General features: G+C 39.3%; 1 protein-coding gene across 1 annotated transcript in view; it reads left to right on the plus strand.

Moving 5' to 3' along the window:
- COL25A1 (collagen type XXV alpha 1 chain) overlaps window positions 1–23,528 on the plus strand; it is a 299,366-nt gene that overhangs the window by 187,649 nt on the left and 88,189 nt on the right. The window contains exons 8-11 of the mRNA XM_031066491.1: window positions 9,381–9,407; window positions 9,573–9,599; window positions 21,832–21,903; window positions 22,785–22,892. Coding sequence (XP_030922351.1) covers window positions 9,381–9,407; window positions 9,573–9,599; window positions 21,832–21,903; window positions 22,785–22,892 — 234 coding nt within the window. The remainder of the gene's footprint in view (window positions 1–9,380; window positions 9,408–9,572; window positions 9,600–21,831; window positions 21,904–22,784; window positions 22,893–23,528) is intronic.

Genomic DNA, 23,528 nt, shown 5'->3' on the forward strand with positions numbered 1-23,528 from the left:
GTTACTTTCCTTGGAGTATTTTGTGTATTGCCAGTAGTGTTACTATTGAGCACGGCATGGAAGTGTGCATTCTGTTTGTGGGCTTGGATCCAGATTGCCAATTTCAAAAATGCTTTGTCTGTCCCTACAACACTGTAAGATTTCCTAATATAGTTTTTTACTGAGATCCATCAGTAATATTCAAGAGCTGTGAGCTGCTGAGAAACATGTAAAAGAATCACGTATTTTCAGAAATGCAATCCAGCTATATTGCCCGGTATGTCTGCCAGTGATCATTTGCCAAAAAGAATGAATATCCATTTAAGTATAAATATACATATGTGTTTAATTTCCCCTGAAGATGTTCTGAATTTTGTAGTCCATACTCTTAGTCTTCAGGAGAAAACAGTTTTGTTTTTTATAAATTTTATGTTGTCTTAAATTCCTTCCTGTGTAAAGATGTTTCCAGCCTTATAGGTTACGAGAATATATTCAGTCATCTCACTTTTACATATGTCTGCATATAGAAGTATGTGTATGTTTGGAGTTGATATAAAAATTAATCTGCATTTATCTGGTGTTCCATCTCAAACTTCACAAATCTGAACAGTTCTCAAAATAGCTCTATGAAATACATCATTGTAGTTTTCCCCTTTGCAGGTAAGGGAATTGGTGACAATAAATGAAATATTTAGTTCTTGTGTTTATCTTTAGTTCTGGTGTTTATCTTATTGTAACATAAATATTATTTTATATGCATTTTTTGTGCTTTTCTTTCTGTATACTATTTGACATTAAATAAGTTAATTTGACTGAGGGTTGACACATCCCCATCGAGACTAGAGTTATGACTTAGAGTGTCAAGCTTTGCCTCTTTCAGCAATGCCTTGTACCTGGAATAGCTCAGAAACATTTGTGGCAACCTAATACTTGCAGGTCGCTTCAGGTGGGTTTGTGCAATGTAGTTTTTAACATTGCATTTGTCAGACAGTTCCTGTGAAATGGAGCCCGTGCACAGGAACAATTTAAGGGACTGCAGAACTTGCAAGAGATCATAGGAAAGAAAGAAGAATAAGATTCTCAGAGGAATGTATAGTATTTTTCTAAAATTGATTCTTCCCAAGCATTAGCATACCCTGAAGTTTAAAGAGTTACCTGGTTTCTGAAATAATCCCATTGCTCTTAATCTGTGGATGTCTCAGAATCCTTTCTACCCCTGGTGCTATTTTTTACATGGCTGTGGCTTTATACTACTATTTTACTGCCATTTTCTTTTAACCATTCATGATTTAAGTAATCTAACACACATCTTTCACAGTAGCATTTTACAGTAGCATTTGCAGACAACACCAAAGGAATATCTGAATCTTTTTTTGACATTCTACTACACTGAATGAGAAAATAGCTCCTGTACTGAATAGTAACATTTGGAAAGGAAAAAGCAGTGTATAGACAGTATGCCTTGCCTTTGAAATACTGAGTGAAACTCAGAGCATTGCTACTGAAACTGGTGTGGAGTCATCCTAGTAAATGGAGAAATGGAATTGGCCTTCCCTATTTCAAAGTCTGTGTTAAAATCCTCTGGCTGAAAATAGGTTTAGTGTTAAAAATACAGCAAATACTTGCTCAGATGTGAGCTGTGCAGGTTTGCTTGTTTACATAAGTTCAGCCTTTATTACTTTATAAATGTGCCTTGATATGATAGCAGGTACAGGCCAAAATTCTTCAAAAACCCACCTGGTTTTAAACCAGCCCTTCTTTCAAATAGATGAACAGAGGGGGTTTTTTGGGAATTTCAGTCATCTGTTTCTGTGTAGTTACTACTTTTTTGTAGAGCTGGACTGTGTGCAGCATCTGTTAATGAAGTACATAAATCTCCTAGACTCAGCTGCTGGTCAAAGGAGGATCTGCTTGGTAGATACTTGGATGCTATTTCATCACAGAGTAGTAATGCAGACAGCAAAGTTGAAATATCCAAAAGGCTAGGGAGCTTGGAAGATGTATTTTGATGACCATAGGTACTTCTCCTGTAGGTAGTGAGTGGCAGTGGTGAATCTCCATTGCTCTGAAACTCCCCCCTTCCCTTGCTTTCATCCTTTGTCTGTTTCCTTCAAAATAGCTGAAGTTCAGCCTGCCATCCTCATCACAAAGGTTGTTTTAATTAAAAAAAGAAAAAAAAAAACATTAAATGAGCAAAGGGCACTGTCATCTCACTTGAATGATCTACCAGGCTGGTAAAAAGTCAGGGAAACACTGGAGGTGTTTGAATTATAAAAGCTACCGTCCAAGTTTTAGGGTGAAAATAGCTGAAACATTGGAATATGAACTACTGTTTCTGGAAATAAAAGAAGTTGTTAACTCCCAGTGAGGAGCTTTTTCTTACTAAACTTTTAGGAATAAATGAGAGAACTGGCCTGTCAATAAAAATCTACCAAAGGAAGTGTAAAAAGTACTTACTTAATGGTCAAGTTGAAGTACCTCCTGCTCATTGCAGGGGGCATGGACTAAATGACTTTTAAACCCCTCCAACCCAAACTGTTTGCTGATTCTAAGGGAGCATGTGATGCTTTTTCAAGTCTCAGGTGGACATCTAATGAGACAGGGATCTGCTGGAGTATGGGTGGAAGAGTAGGAAGCCTCAACCAATCTGTATCAAAAATGTCTCATTTGTGAAATGTTTTATAAACCAAATATTGAACACTGAAGCTGATACTATGTTGTAATTAAAAATATTGTTAAAAATCATAGATTGAACTCTAAAAAATCCTGAGACTGCAGTGGAAATAGCAAATATAATAGTAGTTATAATAGAAAAAAAGGCTTCCTGTTCAATCTGCTTTCTGAATTTTGGTTCTGTAGGGCCCAAATCAGTTGTGTTTTGTTATGTCTTTCTGCAGTTCTGAGTTCCAGCCAAAAATTTTTGTGTTTCTGTGATTTTGAAGTAACAAAGATTGTGTTTGTATCTTCCTCACAATCATCCTTCTTTCCTGTTATTGAAATCAGAAGCTCTGGTTGTTTTTTTAATAACATGATAGATACAGCAATATTAGGTTTTTTCATCTGTACTTATATCTCCTGTTTTATCAGTTTACAAGAATGGCATTTCCTTTGTGGTGTGGATTTTTTGGTTGTTTTTTTTTGTTTTTTCGGGGTTTTTTTTACAGTATTGCATCAAATCTCTAACATTATTAGTGAATTTCTGCTTATCTGACAAGTAGGAGAACAGGAAGGTGCATTGTGGACCAGGGAATGAGGGCCGAGATTCAGGAAATACATGTATTACAGTGCAGTAAGTACAGAGTACAATGTACAGAGGAGTAAGTGAGTGACAGTCAGAAGGCTTTTGAGTTTCCCAGAAGCCATTTTCTTTTCTTTAAGAGTGTGCCACTTTTTTCTGCCACCATATAATTGGTCTTACTGTCACATACAGCAGGTACTTGACACACAAGAAACTTAGCAGATTTGAATCATAATGTTTACTTAAATTAATTTGTGGAATTAGTAAAGCTGATCCTTGTTTCTTCATGCTCAGGCAATGGATACGTAGTCACGTACCCTCTGTACCATAGAATCTTTGTAGGGCTGTTGTTGCGGCTTTCAAAGAAAAACCTTATATTTGTCTGTAGAAGGAAGGGTGAGGAGAAAATGACAGTCTTACTGATTAATCAAAGAAAGAATATCAGAGAGAGGAAGAGGAGATCCCCTTTAGGAGGTTCTTGCCTGGGACACTGGGCCTTGTGCTTTTTCCTGGCTCCTGGATTAGTGAGTTAGCAGCGACCTTTCTGCAGCTTCTAGTGTGACCTGCTGACTTTTGTGAGCAGCATGATAAGTTTCAAAAAAAGGCACCCTGTCACAACCGCGGCTAGAGCACTGCATGAGAAATGAATGTCTAAATGAATGTCTAAATGGTTTCTTGACACATTTTGGGTAGACTGTATTCTCCTGCCTGTAGTTTATAAACTTGTCTGATTTATATATGGCTATAAATCACTGACTTTTGAATACAGTTGTATGAATTTACAGCAGGAGTCATTTATAATTTGCTTGTTGTGAATGTTAACGGAGCTGTTTATCTAGATTGCTATATAAATCAGTTTTATGTTTCTCAGCTTAAATCATTTACATAATGTTGTTTAAGGCAGCCACCCTTTTTGTGTCAAAAATTTAGGTTTCTTTTTCTCTGCCTTAGGATTTTTAACAAAAACTTCAGAATATAAGGGAAGAAAAGAAGATATTATTACGAGTCCTTTGAGAGGTGGTTGGTTGAAGTTTTCACCATAAGTCAGTCATTCTACAGGAGGACAATAAAACATGTAAAAAGGAAAGCACTTCAGCAGTAGAAACTGTTCAGATTCACTGAAAATTCTTCTGAGTACTTGTAAAATTGTTGCAAGGTGAAATGTTGGCGTTGTAAACTAGCATATGTAAACACTGGCTGAAAACATGGCCAAGCTCAGCAGATGCCAAAACCACATTGCCTCAGTAGTTCAGTAGTAGTTCAGTTTTCATAGTGGACACAAGACTGAAATGAGTGTAGGAATTTTGGAATAGTTATGATGCACAGGGGTGTTTCATAATGCTCTGTGTAACCCTCCTGTGATTCAGCATATCTGATCCTAATATTTTTCAGCAGCTACAGGATAGGCTGCAGATTGTTGTTCCAGTCAGATTCTTGTAATTCATCAAAGTCATGAGTCAAGTTTCAAAGAAAGAAAGTTCAGCTTTTGTATCTGATTATTTTGTTGTTACATGCTAAAGCCCCCTTTTACCCTTAATCTGCAATATTGAATTAACTTAGGCAATGTATGGCATGCTGTTTAGTTGTGAAAACATGGTTAAACTAAGCTGGGAGATTGATTCCCTTTTTGGATTGGTCTGGGTGATATTGGAGTAGCTGGTTCACGTTTCTGTTCCTTTCTGCAAGGCTGCTGTTGCCTCAGCCTGCCAGTCACACTGTGGCTGCTGGTAGGGATGACTGCACTGTACACCCCTCAGTCCCAAATGAAAATGAAGGCTGAACCTTGCAAACTACACTCAGTCCTCCAGCTGCCAGCTTGCCTTAGCCTGTGACTGTTGTGGTGGGAATGTAGGAAAGCAGTGACTGTGTCTGAAAGGTTATTATCACCTGTGTCTTCTGTGGGAGCTCTGTCTGATGGGAGCTGTCAGATTTGGCATGTCGTATTCCTTAGGAGCTGTGAGGGTGGATGATCCCAATGGGAGCTGGGATTGTCACAGTCCAACTGGTTCTATTGGCTGGTTGGTTGGTTGTCACCAGCTTGTGCTGGGGACTGGCTGGTCCTTTTCACAGAGGTATCGTATGGGCTGTCTAACAGTCAGGAACAATCTCCACTCCTCTCCACTGACTGCGGAGCTTTTTACAGAACCTTCAACGTTGCTTTGTACTCTGTACTAAGACTCCCTTACTGTTTTCAGTTCTGCTGTCCCATCAATGCTTGGAGCCTTTTGGGTGAGTTTGCAGCAGAACTTCCTGTATTATGGCTAAAGGCAGATCTGTAGCAATAGGTATATGGAGACAATATATCTGTAAGAGAATTTTGATAATTATGAATGTTTGTAAAACCAATATAAGTCAACTACTAGCTTTTTAAGAGGTCTCTGGATGTAACTTTTGCAAAACTATATAGGTGGCAATGGCCTCAAGGGTGGAATTCAAAATTAGCATCTTTCAGGGAATGAATTACAAAATTTTATCTGTGTGGAAAAAATCATGCTGATCACACTCAATTAATTGTAAGGAAATGTTGCTTGATGAAGACTGCAAGGATCAGTCTCCTGTTTTCTCGTATTGCATTCCCTTGACTTTCTGTTCCTGTTTATTGCATTCTCTTGACTTTCTGTTCCTATTTATAGTAATGTAAAATTTCATCAGAATATGGAAATGGGATTTTGATAGCAAAAAAAATAGAGGCAGGGGGTCACCTGTCAGCAGTCCTGAATATGGCTGGTTTTTGGATTTGACCCCGATTTCAGCTCTTTTCTTAGCTGGCAGGTGCCTGGAGGCCTTTCAGTCTGCTGTAGGAGACCTTGTTTTAAAAACAGTAGTATTTTTTGCCTAATTATGAATGCAGATTTTGCATGTGTTTGAGATTTACAAGGCCTTGCTTATGTGAAACAGGCTATAAACTCTCCTTGGAAATGTATAGTTGTCTGGAGTAGATAATTACACTTTGAGAAAAGAGCCTCTGTTTCCAGTGAAAACACTGTGAAGTTATTTCAGAAATGCTCTGACCTCAGACGTTTCATATAACTTACACAAAATGCTTTCACATTTGTTTAGCAGCTTGTGGCTTGATCTCTGCCATCTCATAAACCAAAGCACAGAAGTCTCCCTGGGAAAAAAAGCAGCAAGTCCATGCTGTGGCCTACAAAACTAGTGTTATTTTGCTCACTCTGTGCTTTGTGTCTGTACCCTTAAACAGAAGAAACCTTGCCCTCCTTTAAACAAATCTGTCTCCTAATTACACCCCACCCCCACAAACCCAACTTTCCCTCAGATTTTTTTTCCTCCCTGCCTCCACTCCGTGTACACACACTAATAAACTCTGCAGTAAAAACCTTGGGAGAATTTTTCAGCACAAATGGAAAGAAGATGTCAAAGGCTGAAGATAGGAATTTTCTGGTTAAAGTTGCAAAAACAATAGAGGACAATTGAAACAGTGGGGGAAAAGCCAGAGATGGGTGAACAAGCCATGAAAGTATTCCATTAATTTTTATTTTGATGAAACCCCACTGGTTCTCCTCACTTTCATCCAAAAGAACCATTTTTATTTGCATTTGTTTGTTTGCTTTTCAAGACTCTTGCAGAAAGAAAAAGCATTGCAAATACAAGTGAAGAAATTTGTGAGAATGTTCACACCAGGAGTGCTTTTGTGGGCTTTTGAAAAGCTGTTTTTCACCCCAGGTACAATAAAATTGTCAGATGTTTATGAAGACTTTTATGAAAAATTTGTGTGCTGGAAGGGTGACTTGTTAGAGATGATGGTGTGTGCCACTCAGGGAGGGAAAACACTATGCAATAAAAAACAAAACAAAATCTGATTATGATGTGCACAGACCGTTTTCAGAAAATCCTGCACAGAAGAAGGAGGGAAAAAAAAGAGATATGATTCAGTCTTATTAAAAAGCATGTTTGGGTATAGGTTGTACTTTCAGAGAACTCTCAGTAGAGGAGAATATGCAGAGAATATGCAGAGGAAGGGGCCAGTTGTGCACTGGTGATGGCTGAGCGTAATTGCCAGCAGTCGTGGCAGGGAGACAGTGCAGTAGCCCTGCAGATCTGGTGGCTGAGCCCCTCATGTCAGCTCTAACTTGTTTCTGTTCCAGTGAGCCAGCTTGGTTCAGGCAGCTGATGTGATCTCTCCTGTTGTAGTTTCTTCCAACAGGCAGAGCTGTGGCAAGCATGCCTCAGAAAAGTTAGGAGCCAAAACCCATCAGAAGCAGGGCAGGGCCGCTCTTGGGCGTAAGAGCGGCATTGAGCATCTAAATGAAGGCACCACCAGCTCCCACAGGACAACATCTGTTTACATCTCAGTCGTGTCGCGTTACCTATCATTTCATGCCTAAGGCCTGAGAAATAGGATTCTGACTGTAGCAGATGGGGGTCATGCTATTTGCACTTTGCAGCCAGTGAGATATTCAGAGCCAGTAATGGCTTGGTGATTCAAGGAGGCAGAACATGTGAGCACAGGCCTTCACTTGTGCTTCGTGTTCGCTGTGGAGAAGGCACCAACAGCCTGCGCTGACTGATTTTACTTCTTCCCATCGTGCAATTACTGTGTTACTGATGGTGTGAGTTCACAAATTCACAAGCTCAGTGGCATGTATGTGTAAGCTGTAGAGCAGACCTGCTCTACTGCAATGTCATGTCACAGTACATGTATGTGGAGACTGCAGCTAAAAGTTGACAGTGCTGCACTTAGTTTTCAGTATATATTTATGTGAACTGGGAAAGGACAGTAGGGCTTAAAGCATTAAAACAAAAATATATGGAGAGACGTTAAAGGTGCAGCCAGGTTGTATCTAGTAATTAAATTATTTTGTTTAATTTGTTTTTAAAGAGGCTGAGTGCTTGCAGGGCAATGCAAAGTGGGCAGGGGTCACAGTTAATTGAGCAGATAGTTTCCACTCAGCTGGCAGTGAGCACTGTGCTTCCTGAAGGAGACTTGGGGACATCAGGAGGCAGACTTGTTTCTGTGTCCTCTGCAGCAGACAGAAGAGATGGCAGGTCGTGGAAGGAGAGGCATATGCTTGAATTCCTTTGATTCAGCAGCAGATGCTTTCCTCTGGCATGCGTCAGAAGCCCTTAAAACTAAGCAGAAAATTGGCTACAACAGGGATTCTCAAAGACTTGCCTGTGGTTGATCACGTCTTTAATATACAGCAGACCGACCTCCATTCCATTGTATTTATGTGAACCACATGAATTTTTTACCAGTGTTGTTGGTGACAATCTTTTCTTGTTCTGCATAAACCCTCACAAACACACACACACTGCCACACACTCTCTTTGTGTTATCACAGTGAACCATGCTGGCTTGAATGGCTCCTTCTCTGTTTACAGCGGCTTTCATATGTATCTCAGGTCTTTCTTTGTAATGAAACACCTGCATATCTTTCAGAAAGCTGGAGGTAGAGTCTGCACTGTGTAAGCAGGCAGTCTTTTGCAGACTGATAGCATTTTTATTCACAAGATACTAACCTGAAAAACTAGTGGTTTAGAAAGCTGCTGCTAGCTTTCTGAAAAGTGCTTAATAAAAATTGAATAGGAAAGGACTTCCTATTTGTGATTCTGTCACCTTACTGTTTGTTGGGTGGTAAGTAACTAAAAGTTATACTCCCGCAAAATCATGTTACACAAAGTGCTCATTTTGCCTAAAAAGTCTGCTTGAGACTAAACATTGGTATTGCCAAAGAAAGGAATGAAAACCCTACTTTTAGAATTTCAAATCCATTTTTCTTTGGCAATCTGATACAAGGAGGGTGCCAAAATACATGACAGATTTATATGTATTCGAATTTATTAAGTGCTCTTACAAAGAACTTTTACAGTCTAAGAAATTTTTTTTTATCTGATAGGAGATAAACTATTGTCTCTAAGTGAAATCTGTAGATATTTTGCCATTTCAGGCATAGTTTTGCTTGTCTGAATAGACTGATTCAGTCAATGATATACATTAGCAAACTATTCAAGAAATGGTGTGCAGTTCCTATTATTAGTGCAGTGAAGAAGCCATCTCTGGAATAGCACTGGCATTCGGAGTTAAAAATTATAGGGAAATATATTGTTGGGAAGAAATTGCAGATTGACACAGACCTGTTTCTTGCTGTATCCCAGGAATTCATCAACATCAGTAAATAATCTTTGTCTTTGTTTCTTTCAGGGCCCTCCTGGTCCAAAAGGCGAGAAGGTGAGTTGGTATTTGAGTGATTCGTACAAGGTGACTGGAAAGCCCTCCCAGCATGAACTCAAGAGACTGTTTGTATTGATGCAGTGAAATGTTAGATTATGTAAGAGAGCTGGGTAGCACACAGATGCTGTGTTAAACCTATCATCTCATCTTTCCACTTTGCAGGGAGATCAAGGTGATCAGGGCCCTCGGGTAAGCATCTTAAAAAAATGTTCCACTTCCCCTTCGCTGAGTAGGCAATTAGTCTTTAGTGCAAAACTAAATTAAAATACACTGTCTGAGCTAATTATGCTTATTAGCTGCATTTACCCTGCATGTTGAAGTGTCTGCAGGACAGTAACGTGAGCAGGAAGTGTCTGGGAAGATTTGGGTGATTCCAAAGTGTAAAGTTTCCATTGTGGGTGGAAGCAGGTTCCACAGTGATTTTGCTCTGCTGTATAAAACTGGCTTTCCTAACCACACCATTCAGTTTCCCCAGCAATGTGTTCATGCCATGCATGGGCTTCCACAATGCAGAGGGCCAGAGGGTTTCTAATAAATATACTTCTAGATTTCACGTAAAATGTAGCTAATATTTAGTGAATGATAAACAAATATAATGTATGCATGTATTAGCTTTTTTCCTGACATATATGTATTTAATATTTTTAATAATAATAATATTATCACCTTGTAGTTACAATCCAGACAGAACATGGTTTAATTGAAGAAATGAGAATGTTCTTTTAGTTTCTAAATATCATGTTTATTTTAACAGAGAAGTAGAGGAATACAGGGGTGTAAGTTCGAATGGATTGGCTGTGCTAGTGCACTCTTCTTTACATCTGTGCTTCATTAGAAAACACTTGGTTACATTGTTCAGATGATATAGGAACTCTCTTTGGTTACATGTTTATAATTTTTCCCATAACAGTATGTTCCATGGATTATTTTCTTCTGTTAACTTTGTTAAATATTTTGAATTTGCGGCTTTATTTCATTCTACTGTTTTGTTTCATATAATTTGATTTAATTGGATTTTACAATTTTTTTCAGCAATAAGATTATCTAAAGTCACAACATGCTTTTACAGCTGATTTTGATGTTCTGTTAACTGCCAGGGTGCCCTGTTATGCTTGGTGCTAGGGCTGCACATCATAAGGTCACCAGCTTGAGAGTGAACATCTTTAAATATTATTTCAGTTGAAACTCAGTACGAGTTGGAAAACTACTTAAATAAATAGAAAAGAAAGTAGAGAGTAACAATGACAGCAACATGCTTTTTTGTAGAGAACTAATATAAAAATTAAAGGTTCTGAATAGTGTAAAAATTTCCTTTTAACTTTTAAGCAAATTTAGTGTCTCTCTCAGAAGTCATGCTGGGCTGTGTATTCTGTCTGGTTCTGTGCTACAGAGCTTTGCAGGGAATGTGAGGAGAGAGAGATGCAGGGGAGGAGAGGAGTGCTGTGCCTGTGGCTTAGGAGAGGATGCTCAATTCAGGTGGCATAAGACAGGCTTGAGTGCCAGTGCTCACACTAAGTGTCCTTACATGCAGAAGAATGCATGTTCTTAATTCACATTCACAGGCTTTAGATTCAAAAAAACAGGAGGGAAAATTTGATGGCAGTATCAGGGAGGAGTGCAATTACAAATATGGAAGAGCAGTGTTGTGAAGAGCATTACATAGCTGAAGATAAGAATCTGGAATTATGACTGTCAGAGAAGTTTCCAGGGAAAGCCCCAGAGGTCTGAACACTGGAGGAAAATGAAGTGGTATCAACACAAGGGAATGATGATGCAGAAATCCTGGCAAAATGTTGAAGAGATGTAAGAACTGTTAAATGGTTAAGCATAAGTCCCTAGTCTGGAGGTGTTGGCAGTGCCCAAGAATAAGATGCAGGTTTGGTCAGTATTACTGCAATGAGACCTCTGCTACACAGAGATTGTTGAGTCCTACTTTGCCAAGACATACTCCATATACAGGAAGGCAGTAGAGTCGTTACTGAGCCATACGAATTATGGTTATGACTGTTTGTGGGTTTGGTAAATCAAGTGCAGATAAAAAGCAGAAAATATCCAACCTGAGGAATTTTTATATAAGGACATCACAAAAGTTGTATCTGCAGCAGCAACTGGCACTTGAGTCTGAATTCTGTATCTGATTACAGAAAAGGAATTCAATAAGGTCAGCAGTGGGGAGGAAGAGGTGAAGATTAGCATCTTCTGGACAAGCTGAAATTTCACCAACTCTTTAGTCAATGGAGGTTGTAGTAACATACCTCCTTTTTAAGTATATGGATTGAACTTGGGAAATTTGCCCAGTGTTGTTGGTTTTCCCTTAATCTATTCTTAATGTGTTCTACAGCCTCTTCTCCTTTATTCCCCTCCATATTTCACAAGTAATAAGTACCATGAAGCCTCTGACCATTTTATGTTTCATGGTACAGCAGTTATCTCTTCTGATAACTGTCTTCAGGGTGAGTCTGCTCAACCTGCTGCACCGGGGGATTTACAATATAATTAATAGAATTTTTATGTGTAAGCCACTCATGCACCAAATGAAACTAAACCCATTTAGTCCTGGTTGGTTACCTTTGCACACAGTTTTCCATCACTGCATGTGTAAAATAAATGGGTTTGGAGGTAATGGCATACAATATTATTTTTGAGAAATATTGTACCTGAAAGTAACTGGGGCATGACATTAACACTTGGATTTGACAAGTTTGCAGACAGATTGGATATAATATCTTAGAGCAGTGAACGTTTTAGTGCTAATTCATCTTTTACAGGTAAGGAGCCTGAAGTTTCTTTGGGTTTATATTTTTACATACTGGCTGGAAACAAGCGTTTAACTTAGCAAAAACTGTTAGTGTTCCAAACTATGACTGAAATTTCAAAATTACTCTTTTTCTTTAGAAAAGCTGTTTTCTTTCCTCCAGGCATTTTTGTAAAATAAATGAAAATAAAATGTAAAGACTGTCCAAGTCAAGATGAGACCTTAAACTTTCAAAAATCTGCTGATAAGAAAACAGAAAGGTATTTGTGAAAACATATTTCAAGAGGCAAAGATATTGTTGTTTTCTCTCCAACCTAAATTTTTTCACCATGAGATTTTTGAAGGACCGTTTTTTCTGAAATAATTTAAAAACCATAAAAATAGTAATCTGTTATCTCAAAATGTTCACAGTCACTGGACATGTAGAATATATACTGAACTGCTTGGAAGTTCAGATTTTCTTGAAAATTCCTTCAACAGAGTCATACACTAAGAACTCAGCCATGCAAATACCAGCCAGAGGTCAGGGACTTGTATTTTTAGAAAAATGTGGCTGGGTTTTTGAGGTTTTTGTTGTTGTTGTTGTTGTGGGTTTTTTTGGTTTTGTTTTTTTTTTGTTTTTTGGGGTTTTTTTTTTTTTGTTTTTGGTTTTTTTTAAAGAATCTGAGGAGTTTTCTTAAGTGTTCAGAAGTAGTCTGTGGATCAGTCTCCTTCATTGAGCAGAGATGGCATAAGGGTTCTAGTTCGTAATGCCACGTGGCTTGATCTACCAATGTCCATATTGTGTAGAAAATATGAGCCGAAACATATTCTAGTAGCGTGAGTGATACAGAAATTCATGTCCTGAGTGTGAGTTTGAGCAGCAAGTTAGTATAGCTTTTCATCACACGAGACCACCAATAAGGTAGTGATGGTGAGTCCTGATCTTATTTGGAATTTATTTGTTTTTTTATCTCTTCATGTATTTTTATATCAGATCTCTAATTACTCTAAAGTTCTGGTTGATTAAACATTTAGGTCAAATGCAGAACTAGCTTTCCTTGATACCAGTGTAAGAAATGGTAATGTTAGTGTATCTTTTGGATGCTCTTCTTTTTGCAGAGGGCATAGCTTCATGAAATGTCCATGGAGATTTACTTTACTGTACTGAACCATGAGAAAATTAAAAATGATGGAGTTTAGCCTGTAGACTGTTAGAGTAAATGGTGATATGAGGCTGCTCAGTTACAGTTGTTCAGCTTTAGTCCAATTAAAAATAAAGCCTTTGAAAATTTCATGATGGTAGGATTTCAAAGGATGTATTGTCCAAGTAGAGACTGCATCTTGGTAATGGAAATAGGTCTTCAGAGGTACGTGTTTGGGAACAGAACAGCTAGTATGGAGTGTCTTACTGGATGTGGAGGAGAATGTTGTCATGAAGAATGAGGGAAAGGCTGAGGTACTTAATGCGTTCTTTGCCTCAGTCTGCAACAGAAAGACTGGTTGTCCCAAGGGCAACCAGCCCCCTGATGTGGCTGACAGGGATGGGGATCTGAAGAGACCCCCTGCAATCCAGGAGGAAGTAGTTATTCCCGCTGTGCCACTTAGAAGCTGACACATCTCTGGGGCCAGATGGGTTTCACATGAAGGTGCTGAGGGAGCTGGTGGAAGAGCTGGCCAGGCCACTCTCCATCATTTATCATCAGTCCTGGCCACCTGTGGGAGTCCCAGATGACTGGAGGTTGACCAGGTGACACCCAGCTACAAGAATGGTCAGAAAGAGGATCTGGAGAACTGTGGGTTTGTCAGCCTCACCTCAGTGCCGGGAAAAGTTATGGAACAGATCATATTGGATAAGATCATGCAGCATGTACAGGACATCCAGGGGATGAGGCCCTGCCAGCATGGATTCAGGAGAAGCAGATCCTGCTTGGCCAACCTGTTATTCTTTCATGACCAGGTGACCTGCCTAGTGGATGAGGGTGGTGTTCAGTTGGAAGTTGGGCTTGATGATCTTGGAGGTATTTTCCAACTTTAGTGACTCTATGATTCTTAGTGTTTTCTCAGCTATCTGTAAATGACATTATAAATATCTTCCGTCCTTTATCTCGGATACGTAAAAGATTTCTTGCTTATCAGGGCTAGAAATTGTTAGCTAGAAGCTGGTTTTAAATTGGTTTTGGTCTAGGTGAAATGAGATAGCACCCAGAAGCCACACTTAGGTATTTCCATAAAATAATTTTCTACTTTTTTATGTTTAAATAAATTTTCCTGTTGGCTGGGATGGCACAGAACTGATAAAATCTCCAAGATATCTTAAGCAGGAAAGATGAAGTTCTAGAAAAGACAGGAACTCAGAAGTTTATTTTATTTTGTTAACCCTTATTGGCTTGAAGATTAAAAACATTCCTTGAGTCTTGTTAAAACAGTTAGGTTGAGATGGAGGTATAATGTTCTTTTCTAGTTAACCCTTTCCCTGTTTACTTTTAATATATTTGCTACTTGTTTGCTGCCTCGTATAGAGAAATCATTGCTTTGCAACTTCTACTCTTCTATGCTAATAGACTACTTCAAAATTCCCTAATATTGACAAAAGTAGTCTTGGAAGCAGTCTATTTACTGAAATAACTAAATACAAATGTGTGTGTATATATAAATGTGAGCTCTCTTTTCAAATTGAAGTATTGCTTCACTTATTCTATTATAGGCACAACTTTTATAAACTATGCCATATTAAAGGGAAATTAATGGTGTGCAAGCAGTAAATTTTGACCTGATTTTTTTAAATGAAAATTTTAAAAAGCCTTCTTTAAATATATGTGCATTATTATTAGTTAATATGTTTCTAGGAAATATATAATAAGTATTTTGGGCCTTTTCCTGCGCCTAGTGACAATGCATGGAAAACATGTATTCATCTCCTTAGAATCAGCACCTCAATCATAAATTAGAAAATACTCATTACTGAGTGATGATTAAACCATGACCATTAACTTTTCACCCCTCTTTAAAGCCATTCTATTTTGTACTGTATGAGGGGTTTTGGTTTTGGTTTGATTGCTGTTGTTGGTTTTTTGTTTTTTTTTTAAGAAAGGAACAGATTTGCTTCACCAAATAAATAGTAGTATATAAACTAATCTGATTTCTTGCCTTCCCCAAAAGCAAAACTCAGTTTTTTGGAGTGAGGTCAGGTTGACATTGCTAACTGTAGTGAATGTATGTAAATCAGTTATGTTACAGGAAGATTTGTTCCCAAATGTTTCATGCTGATAATTTTGATCCTCATTCCACATCTTGTCAAAGCAAAAATGTATAGTATTAGAGTGAAAGTATTATGTTAATTAAATACAATTTTGCATAATTTAAATTCCATTTGATGCTGTGAATTTTTCTGCACTTGATGATTCTTATGTCTAAAAGCATATTTCTCTTTTATTGTATGTTTCATCAAGCATATAGCAGACACAGAGTGCTGCTTTAATTTCATACTTTAGCAGTGTGATTGCACTCATGGTTGTTTGTTCTGTTGTTAATTGACCTGTTTAAATCAAATTGTAGATCAAGTTATGTAAGCTGTATCTAGCTACTGTTTCAAACTGCACTCTTAGTGGGCCACAATAAGAACATTAAAAAAGCATTAGTGATTCCTTCTGTTAACACAACTTTCACTGAAGCAGAATCATTGAGAAAACCGCTGGACATCCGGTTTAATGCCAATTTGTCTGTGAGCAGTTAATTTAATTCCTAAGACTTTTTTCCTTATCTGCCAGAAGGCAACAGGGGTATTTACCTACTCCATTCCTGGGATTAATTATCTGCACTTCACTGGCATTGGGCTGTTGTGGCTCCCCTGTTTTCCATTAAGGCAAAACTAGGGTAACAAATTGGAGCAAGGTAACTTGGCTCTGTAACTAGGAGAGGTTGGGAAAGAACTCAGATGGTGCTGGCTGCCAACTTTGTCTAAAGCATTGGAGCACTCAGACTCGAGACTCAGAGTTCACAGGAGTGCCCTTTTGGCTGTGAATGACTCTCTAGGGCCAAGCTATGCCTTTGATGTTCAGCTCCTGAAGTTCCCCTGGGGAATGCAGAACAGCTGTGACACCCCAGAGAAAGTGCCACATACCTGCTCCCGGGAAGAGGATGTTGTCATTCCCGTCCTAAGAGCTGGGCAGTGCGTGTCTTCACTCTCCACCGCTTGGTTTGCATCTTGCCCCTTTTTAGTAATGCCAGAGGAATGGTGAGGAAGGAAGTCTCTGTACATCCTGTTCCTTTTTCTACAACCCTGTGCTCTGGCTGAAAATACATCATGCAGTTGTTGTATCTCAAACTAAAGCTGTCACACAGAAGTGCTGTAGCACTGAACATTTGAATTAGACAAATTTGATTGAAAACGGCTCTTAAAAAATTTAATCCAGTCCTAATGAACATCAGAGAAGAAGCTTGAACCACTTACCTGCATCACATAACTGCAGCAGGTAAAAAATTTGAAGATAAACATAAGCCAGGAGAGAAGATTTTTGTTTTGAGAACCAACTTGGTTATGGACCAAGCCCAATTTTTCTTGGGGTTAACTGGATGCATAGCACCACTTTCAGTGAGAGTAGCAGGTTTGCCTTCAGGAAGGATATTTTATGGAGGTCAGATGTGTGATCACTCATCAGAACGCATAATTGAGTTGTGTAGAAAAGACATTTTTCCTCACTGAAAATTCATCTAATAATAGGACAAAAGTAGAGAAGTGTTGGCTTTGTCCAGTTTTATTCAGTTTGAATGCAGTGTCAGGTAGATTTCACAGAGGTCATTATAGGAAATAATGCTTTTACAGTGATCTGTTTGTGCTAGATCTTAAACACTGCATTTTTACTATTTTTTTTTGCAAAGTCTGGATCATTATATAATGTATTCAAATCAGAACTCTTTGCTGAATGTTTACCTAAGTGAAAAGGAATTTCTGGATTCTTGTCTTGTTGTGATGTACTGGTTTTGTTAGCAGATTTGCTGCTGGAGAAAGCCGCGGTTATGATAAAAGGGATTATATAAGAGAGCTCCTGCTGAGAGTCCGTGGCACTGTACAGTGTGATACCAAACACTGTATTCCCTAGGGCAGGTACAATAATTAGCCACAGGACTGGCACTCAGTCTGAGGGATTAATTAGAACTGGAGGTGGTGTTGGAGAGAGGCAGAGCAGCCATAAAGAGTGTCAGGATCACTCTGGCCTGAAGCCTGTGTGATCTGATGTGAAATAGCAGCAGCTGGCTGTAACCTTAGGAAGTGCAAGAGAACAGCAGGTGGTAATTCCTGTCTCATTTACCATGTCTTCACAGGAACATGCAAGCTTGTGCAGCTTGGGTTTATTGGCAGGTCAGAAGGAAAATCCTAGAGAGGACTGCGACATTTACTATACTGAGCAAATGCAGTAGTCAAACTGGAGTGCATGGAGCACAGGGTAAAACCAGTAACACTGCTGCCTAATGTTATCATACTTGCCTCTGACAAGGTTATGATGACCTTACAATATTGACCTCAAGTGGACCAATGGACAAAGCTGAGAGTACTGTGCAAAATCTAGGACAGCTAGTGGGAATTACATCCTTCAAGGCTGTGATGAATGTAACAGGAGAACTATTTCATCCAAGTAAAATATCAGACGGGGGAATGTTACGATGTTCTGGCATCCCTCGATTTTCTCAATAGCCATTGTATGGGGCAAGTAGGCTTTACCTGCACTTTCAGGTGGATAATGTTGTCCCATGGCTGTTGGCCTCCATCAGGCATTGTGTTTTGCTTGGCATTTGGGCAAAAATGGCAGTGAGGCATGCAGCAACTGTGCTAATTTAGAAATTGTAACCAGCTAGCATTTCAGGGTGAGCTTGAGTAGCTGTCAGCAGAGGAATTTAGTAGACCAGTGGTCGCTGTTGATGACTGTAGTGTTTTGTATTCTGTTAGGGCCTCCCAGGGTGCAGAACAAGAACCCTTCCTATGTGCAGTTCAAGAATCAAACCAAATAAAGAGAAAATTCAGTAACTTTGAATCCGCCGTTCAGAACAGCCTTCGATAGGGAAAAAATAAAACAGATCCAGGGGATATTTGTGGCTATATTTATAGCAGAGTGACAGGAAAGGAAGAGAACTCATTTTGTGGGAAGGATAGCTCTTTTTATGCCCTTTTAGAAGCTCATTGTGTGCCAGCATTATCTTTTATGGATGCCAGAGGGTGCAATGCCTTCTAAAGCCTCCCACACATGCAAAAACTATGGAGCTATTGTAGTGTCTTTTCTGGGTTCCATTTAGCGTTCCCATGTTTCTGGCTCTCTCCAGAGATACGTGTTACTCATGGGGAGGTGATCCAGGTCCAAACTGGCATTTCATGTGTCTGACTGTTAGGTCTAAGATTATGACCACTTTGGGCAAAGGAAGGAAAGCTTTGTCCTGCTTGGGAACAAGCTGGAAGAATTAACTAAGCTGCAGAAGGAATAATGGGAAGGACCCTTTTCCCGTGTGTTGTTCATGTAGGCAGAACACTTCAGTACTGACAGCTAATCTTGAACTTGCCTGTGTGGTGTTGGGAAGCTTTGGGAATGCTGGACTGTGCAGTGCTGAATGTAAATAGTTCTGTGTACAGCTACACAGATCTTTCCAACGTCTTTCATTTCTTCTCAAGGAGAAAGAAAATCTTTCATGACAAACCACTGTATTTTCTGAATAAGCGCCTTTCTTAATTCTCAGTTCTCCTTCATGTTGAAGATGAAATAAATAAAAATTAATGAGTTTAAGACATCAAATTGCTAATATACTAATTTAGAGGTAACTGAAAATTACTGTGCTCTAATTCTAAAGGCTGATGAGTAAAAATGAAGTTGTTTAAAAATTTTCTGTTTTTCCATTTTTTCAATAAATGTCATTTATTGCTTGCTATTCAGATTTGTCTTCTTATGTAGGTTTCTTGTTTGTGCTCATTTTCATTACATGGCTGTTGCAGTTTTATCTAGAGGAGAAATGGATCATGTGCACAGCAGGGCTAATGAGTCACAGATGTAAAGATTCTGACACATTACTCTCTAATAACTTCTTTAACTTATATTCCATAATAAGATAAATGAAAACTTGATACATCTGTTTCCTAAATGATGTATCATTCCAGTCTTATCAGTGTCTCAGGAGTGAGTCCCTTTATATGTTGTGAGTTTTAGCCTTTTTTGGTTTTGCTTTCTGTTTATTTGTTTCTAAAGAGATTTCAGGTCACTGAGCAATGCAGTTAGCCACATTGCGGTTTATCCCAATGAAGTGGGAAAGCTGCATTTAACCACTGGCTTTATAGGATCAACTTACAGAGTCTCAGCTTCATCTCATGGATGTAGAGCAGGAATAAAAATGCTAAATGCAACTCCAAGATGCTAGTGAAGACATGTATGCATCAAAAAGTAACTCTCCCTTTTTTGTAAAGACTGGTGCAGTCTTTGTGATCCACAAGCTTTCTGGTGTGATGAAAAGAGCAAGTATTTGCCACATTAAAAGAATCTGCTGCAGCTGAGAGACCTGGCAGGCTGCCCTGGCCTGTTGGTGCTCCCCAGCAGGCCAGCTGGGCTGCAAAGAGCTCGTGTGCGACAGCAACATGGGCTGCACCAGCAGAACCTTCACACTGAAGGGCCCTTGCCTGGCAGCCAGAGCTGGGCACAGCCTTCCCTTTAGGAGGTGCTAGGCTGGCATGGGGCAGCTCTTTGCTCCAGGAGGAGCCCCCAGAGGGGCTGTGCTGCCAACTCTACCTCATAAAGGTGCTCTGTGGCCATAAAGGGGCCTTAGAGCTCCCTGGATGTATTTTACGGAATGTTCCTCAGCCTAATGTCTCTCTGCCATTGAACAAGCCTCTGCTTCTAACAGTGTGTGCTATGCTAAAGGCAGGGAGAGGACTTAGGGATTTCCTCCTCTTTAGGAATTCACTGCTCAACTGCATAAGGTTTTGGCTTTATCAGAAGGTTTAATTCACACCCTACAAGGCAGCTCAAGAAAGGTGTTGAACTGAGAGCAAAATTCACCCCCTTATAGTGTGACAGCAGGCCACAATTCACCACACCCTTCCCTTTTTGTGCCAGTACAGTACAAGTTCTGCACATCTTGGTAGAGTTGAATATGAGAAACCATATGTGGCATATAGCAACTGAGGGGGTAAAAATGGATATGAAAATACTGCTGTGTATGTCTTGAAAACTTTGACCATTATGGACTACCCAAAATCTAGCAGTAGATTTATGTTCAGTGTTCCTAGTTGTTTATGTGCTACCAATTTATGTGCTGAATGTCATATGTTAAACAGAATATGAGGAGCAGGATATTAATTATGCAAAACTCTTCAAAGCATACTGTCATTGCTGTCAGCTTCTGCAGCAATCCAGAGTCAAGGCTTTCCACATAGATGTCGAGTGCTGTAGTACATTTCAATTGAAAATGGCTCAACCGTCTGCTGGCTGATAGTCTTAACCATTTTCAAATGATCATAACAATTTATTGTGATTTTAAGGAGAGACACCTTCATGGGATTGCTCCTTCTAAAATCTCTTAATATTCTTAATATTGTGAAGTATCAGCTTGCATCTGCAGTGCAGTGCAGACCTCACTCTGTTTCCCATATGACAGAGAGGCCATTTCCTGTCTGTTGGCAGTGTGGGGTGTACTAAATGTGGTGTTTGTTCTGTTTATCTGTCAGTAAATGGTCTCTGTGATGTTTGTGTCGTGCTGTTCTTGTACCATGTTGTGCTGTGTCCCTAGGGTCTGCCAGGCTTCCCCACAGTTGCTGCTCTGCACAGTAATCAGATCCTCACCGTCAAGGTTTGTGGCTGACATGTACCTGTTCAGTCAGGTCTCTCTGTATCAGCATAAAAGTGCACATGAAAAATTGTTTTTAGCATGGAATACCAGTGAATTCTTATGGTGGATCTAAGCCAACCCTCGCTGCCTTTGCATTGATCTAAATACTTCTGATGCAGAGCATGGAATCAAATCTATAGCTGTGTACCCCTGGAAATGCCTACATTCCCCATGGTCTTGGTCAGGATTTTATTTTCAGATGAGTGTTTCCTGTTGTTCTGCTTCCCTAAGGCATACACGAGTGTGGAAAATGTCAGTGAACTCTATACTGGTTACATGTAGAGTCAGATATTTGTGTTAGATTGATACAGAGGTTTAATCTGTACATCCAGATTTTTTTCAAAGTGGATTTGCAAATTAAGCAGGAAACAATCTGGTCAAGCTGGAACTTCAGACTTTATAAAAATAACACCATTCTTCATGGCACACTATGCTGGTTAGAAAATCTGACTGAAAGTTGAACTGGTGCTTTGTCTCTAGAAGCTTTGCTGAAAGAACAATATTTAAAATACTGATTTTTAGAGCCTGGGTAATGAAAAAACTAATACAAATGCATAATTCTCATGCAAAATCTGGGGAGAAAACAGTTACTCATTTAAGTCACTGTATATGATTTAAATCATAGCAGTATGTCCTGTACAATAGAGGTAATCTTTTTTCAAAATAAAATGCACAGTTTCTTTCAGGCAGAAGCACCAGTTCATATTATAACAGCTATTGCAAATCTAATGAATATGTCTTTATTTCTTTCTCGGGCCTTCTGATGTCTATTCTTCAATTCTCTCATCTCTGATCTTCAACCTTTGACCTCACCTGCCTGATCAGATGGTGTTTCCTAAAATCAATCATGGGTTTCTCTCTGCTGATCAGCAGCTCATTAAACGCCGCCTCATTAAGGTAGTGCTTCATCTCACTGGAGTCTGGTTCTTCTTTACATTCAGTTTGCTCTTTGCTGTACCTTTTTGTCAGATGCCTTCTTATAGTAGGTTATTCACTTGAAAATGCTTTGAAACGAAGCAACTGTTAATGGTATTAACAGTTAAAAGACTATGGGTGGCTTTGCTAAGTGAGCCATGTTTGCCAGCAGCTTTTTTCCAGTGGTTTGCAGTGATGTGCTGGAAATAACTAAAGCACCATTTTGGGGTGTCTTTTCTTTTTTAGAGGGGAAGGTAATATGTTTTGACAACTCTTTTGAAAATTGACTTTAACAAATTAATAGGTAAAAGTGAAGAGAGTTAGCTAATTGTCACTATAAAACAGCCTCCCAAAACAGATGGGAAATTATGTACAACTCCATCAAGAAGCAGTTATTTTCCATGCTCAGTTTTGTAATCTATCCATGTATCATTCATGGGCTTGGAAAATTGCTGTGGAAATCTGTATATTCTCAGATGCAACTTTTCTTTTTTGCCTCAGCTTTGTTATGATTATGCAAATCATGAAGCAAACAGATGCTTATCAAAAACAGTCACTTGCCCTGGAGAACTAGATGAGTAAAATATTTCAAGACCATCCCAAATTTTGGCATATGTGCTGTGGTAAAAGAAGCAGTTTAGAATCTGAACCTTCTGTTCTGTGGCCGATTGCACTGGACCTATACAAACTGTTGGTCTTCAAGGCAAAGTGCTGTTTCTGCCATAAGCAGTGAAGAAGCCACTGTCCAGTTCATGGCAGCTTCTTCCAGCCTGTCTTGCACTCTTTATGGGTGAACTGATGGTTTTTTTTATGTTGTTGATGCCTCTAAAGCCATTTTTGTGATGAGTTTTTTATTGGTTTAGGGGGACCAAGGACAAGCTGGACCCCCTGGACCTCCAGGGCCACCAGGACCCAGAGGTCCCCCAGGAGACACTGGCAAAGATGGTCCTCGTGGGATGCCTGGCTTAACGGTGAGTTACTCTGCTGCTGCTACAGTGTGCACATTTCTCTCAAGTGTACGCTAGCAGAGTGTCAAAGACATTTTCTGAGGTCAGACTGGCAAGTAAGACGTGTGGAGTCTGAACCACAGTCAAGTTTCAGGGTGTACCTGAAGTCCCACACACACAGAACAAGTGTATAGCAGGGCCAGAAGTACCGCCAAAGTTCCTCGCCTCCCACCTAATAGCTGTGTGAGGAGAGTCTGCCCCTTTCCACAAGTAATAAATGTTTCCATTCAAACTTCAAGATAAAACTGAATTTGAGGCCTCATACCATAGCTTGACTTCTCACTTCTCAATGGTTTAACCTCAAAAGTCATGGAATAAAGTAATAAACTGCTAAAGCTGCCCAGGGTATGATGAAGTTTGGAGTTAAATTCTACCATTTTTAAACAAGAAGAACAGTACCATTTTCTTCGGCTCAACCACCATACTTCATTAGGACAAGCAGCAGAATCCAGTATATTGTGTATTGTTTGTTTTAGGCAAGGGATGAATCCCACACTTTTTAAACAGGTGTCTAAACACATGATTTTTTAGAAAAGTATGTGTTTGATTTTAGTTTCATATTTTGTGGCCTCCTTAATTTTTATTCCTTTGAAAGAAGTA

Source organism: Geospiza fortis, unplaced genomic scaffold (genome assembly GCF_000277835.1).
Source record: "Geospiza fortis unplaced genomic scaffold, GeoFor_1.0 scaffold11, whole genome shotgun sequence".
Classification (NCBI taxonomy): domain Eukaryota; kingdom Metazoa; phylum Chordata; class Aves; order Passeriformes; family Thraupidae; genus Geospiza; species Geospiza fortis.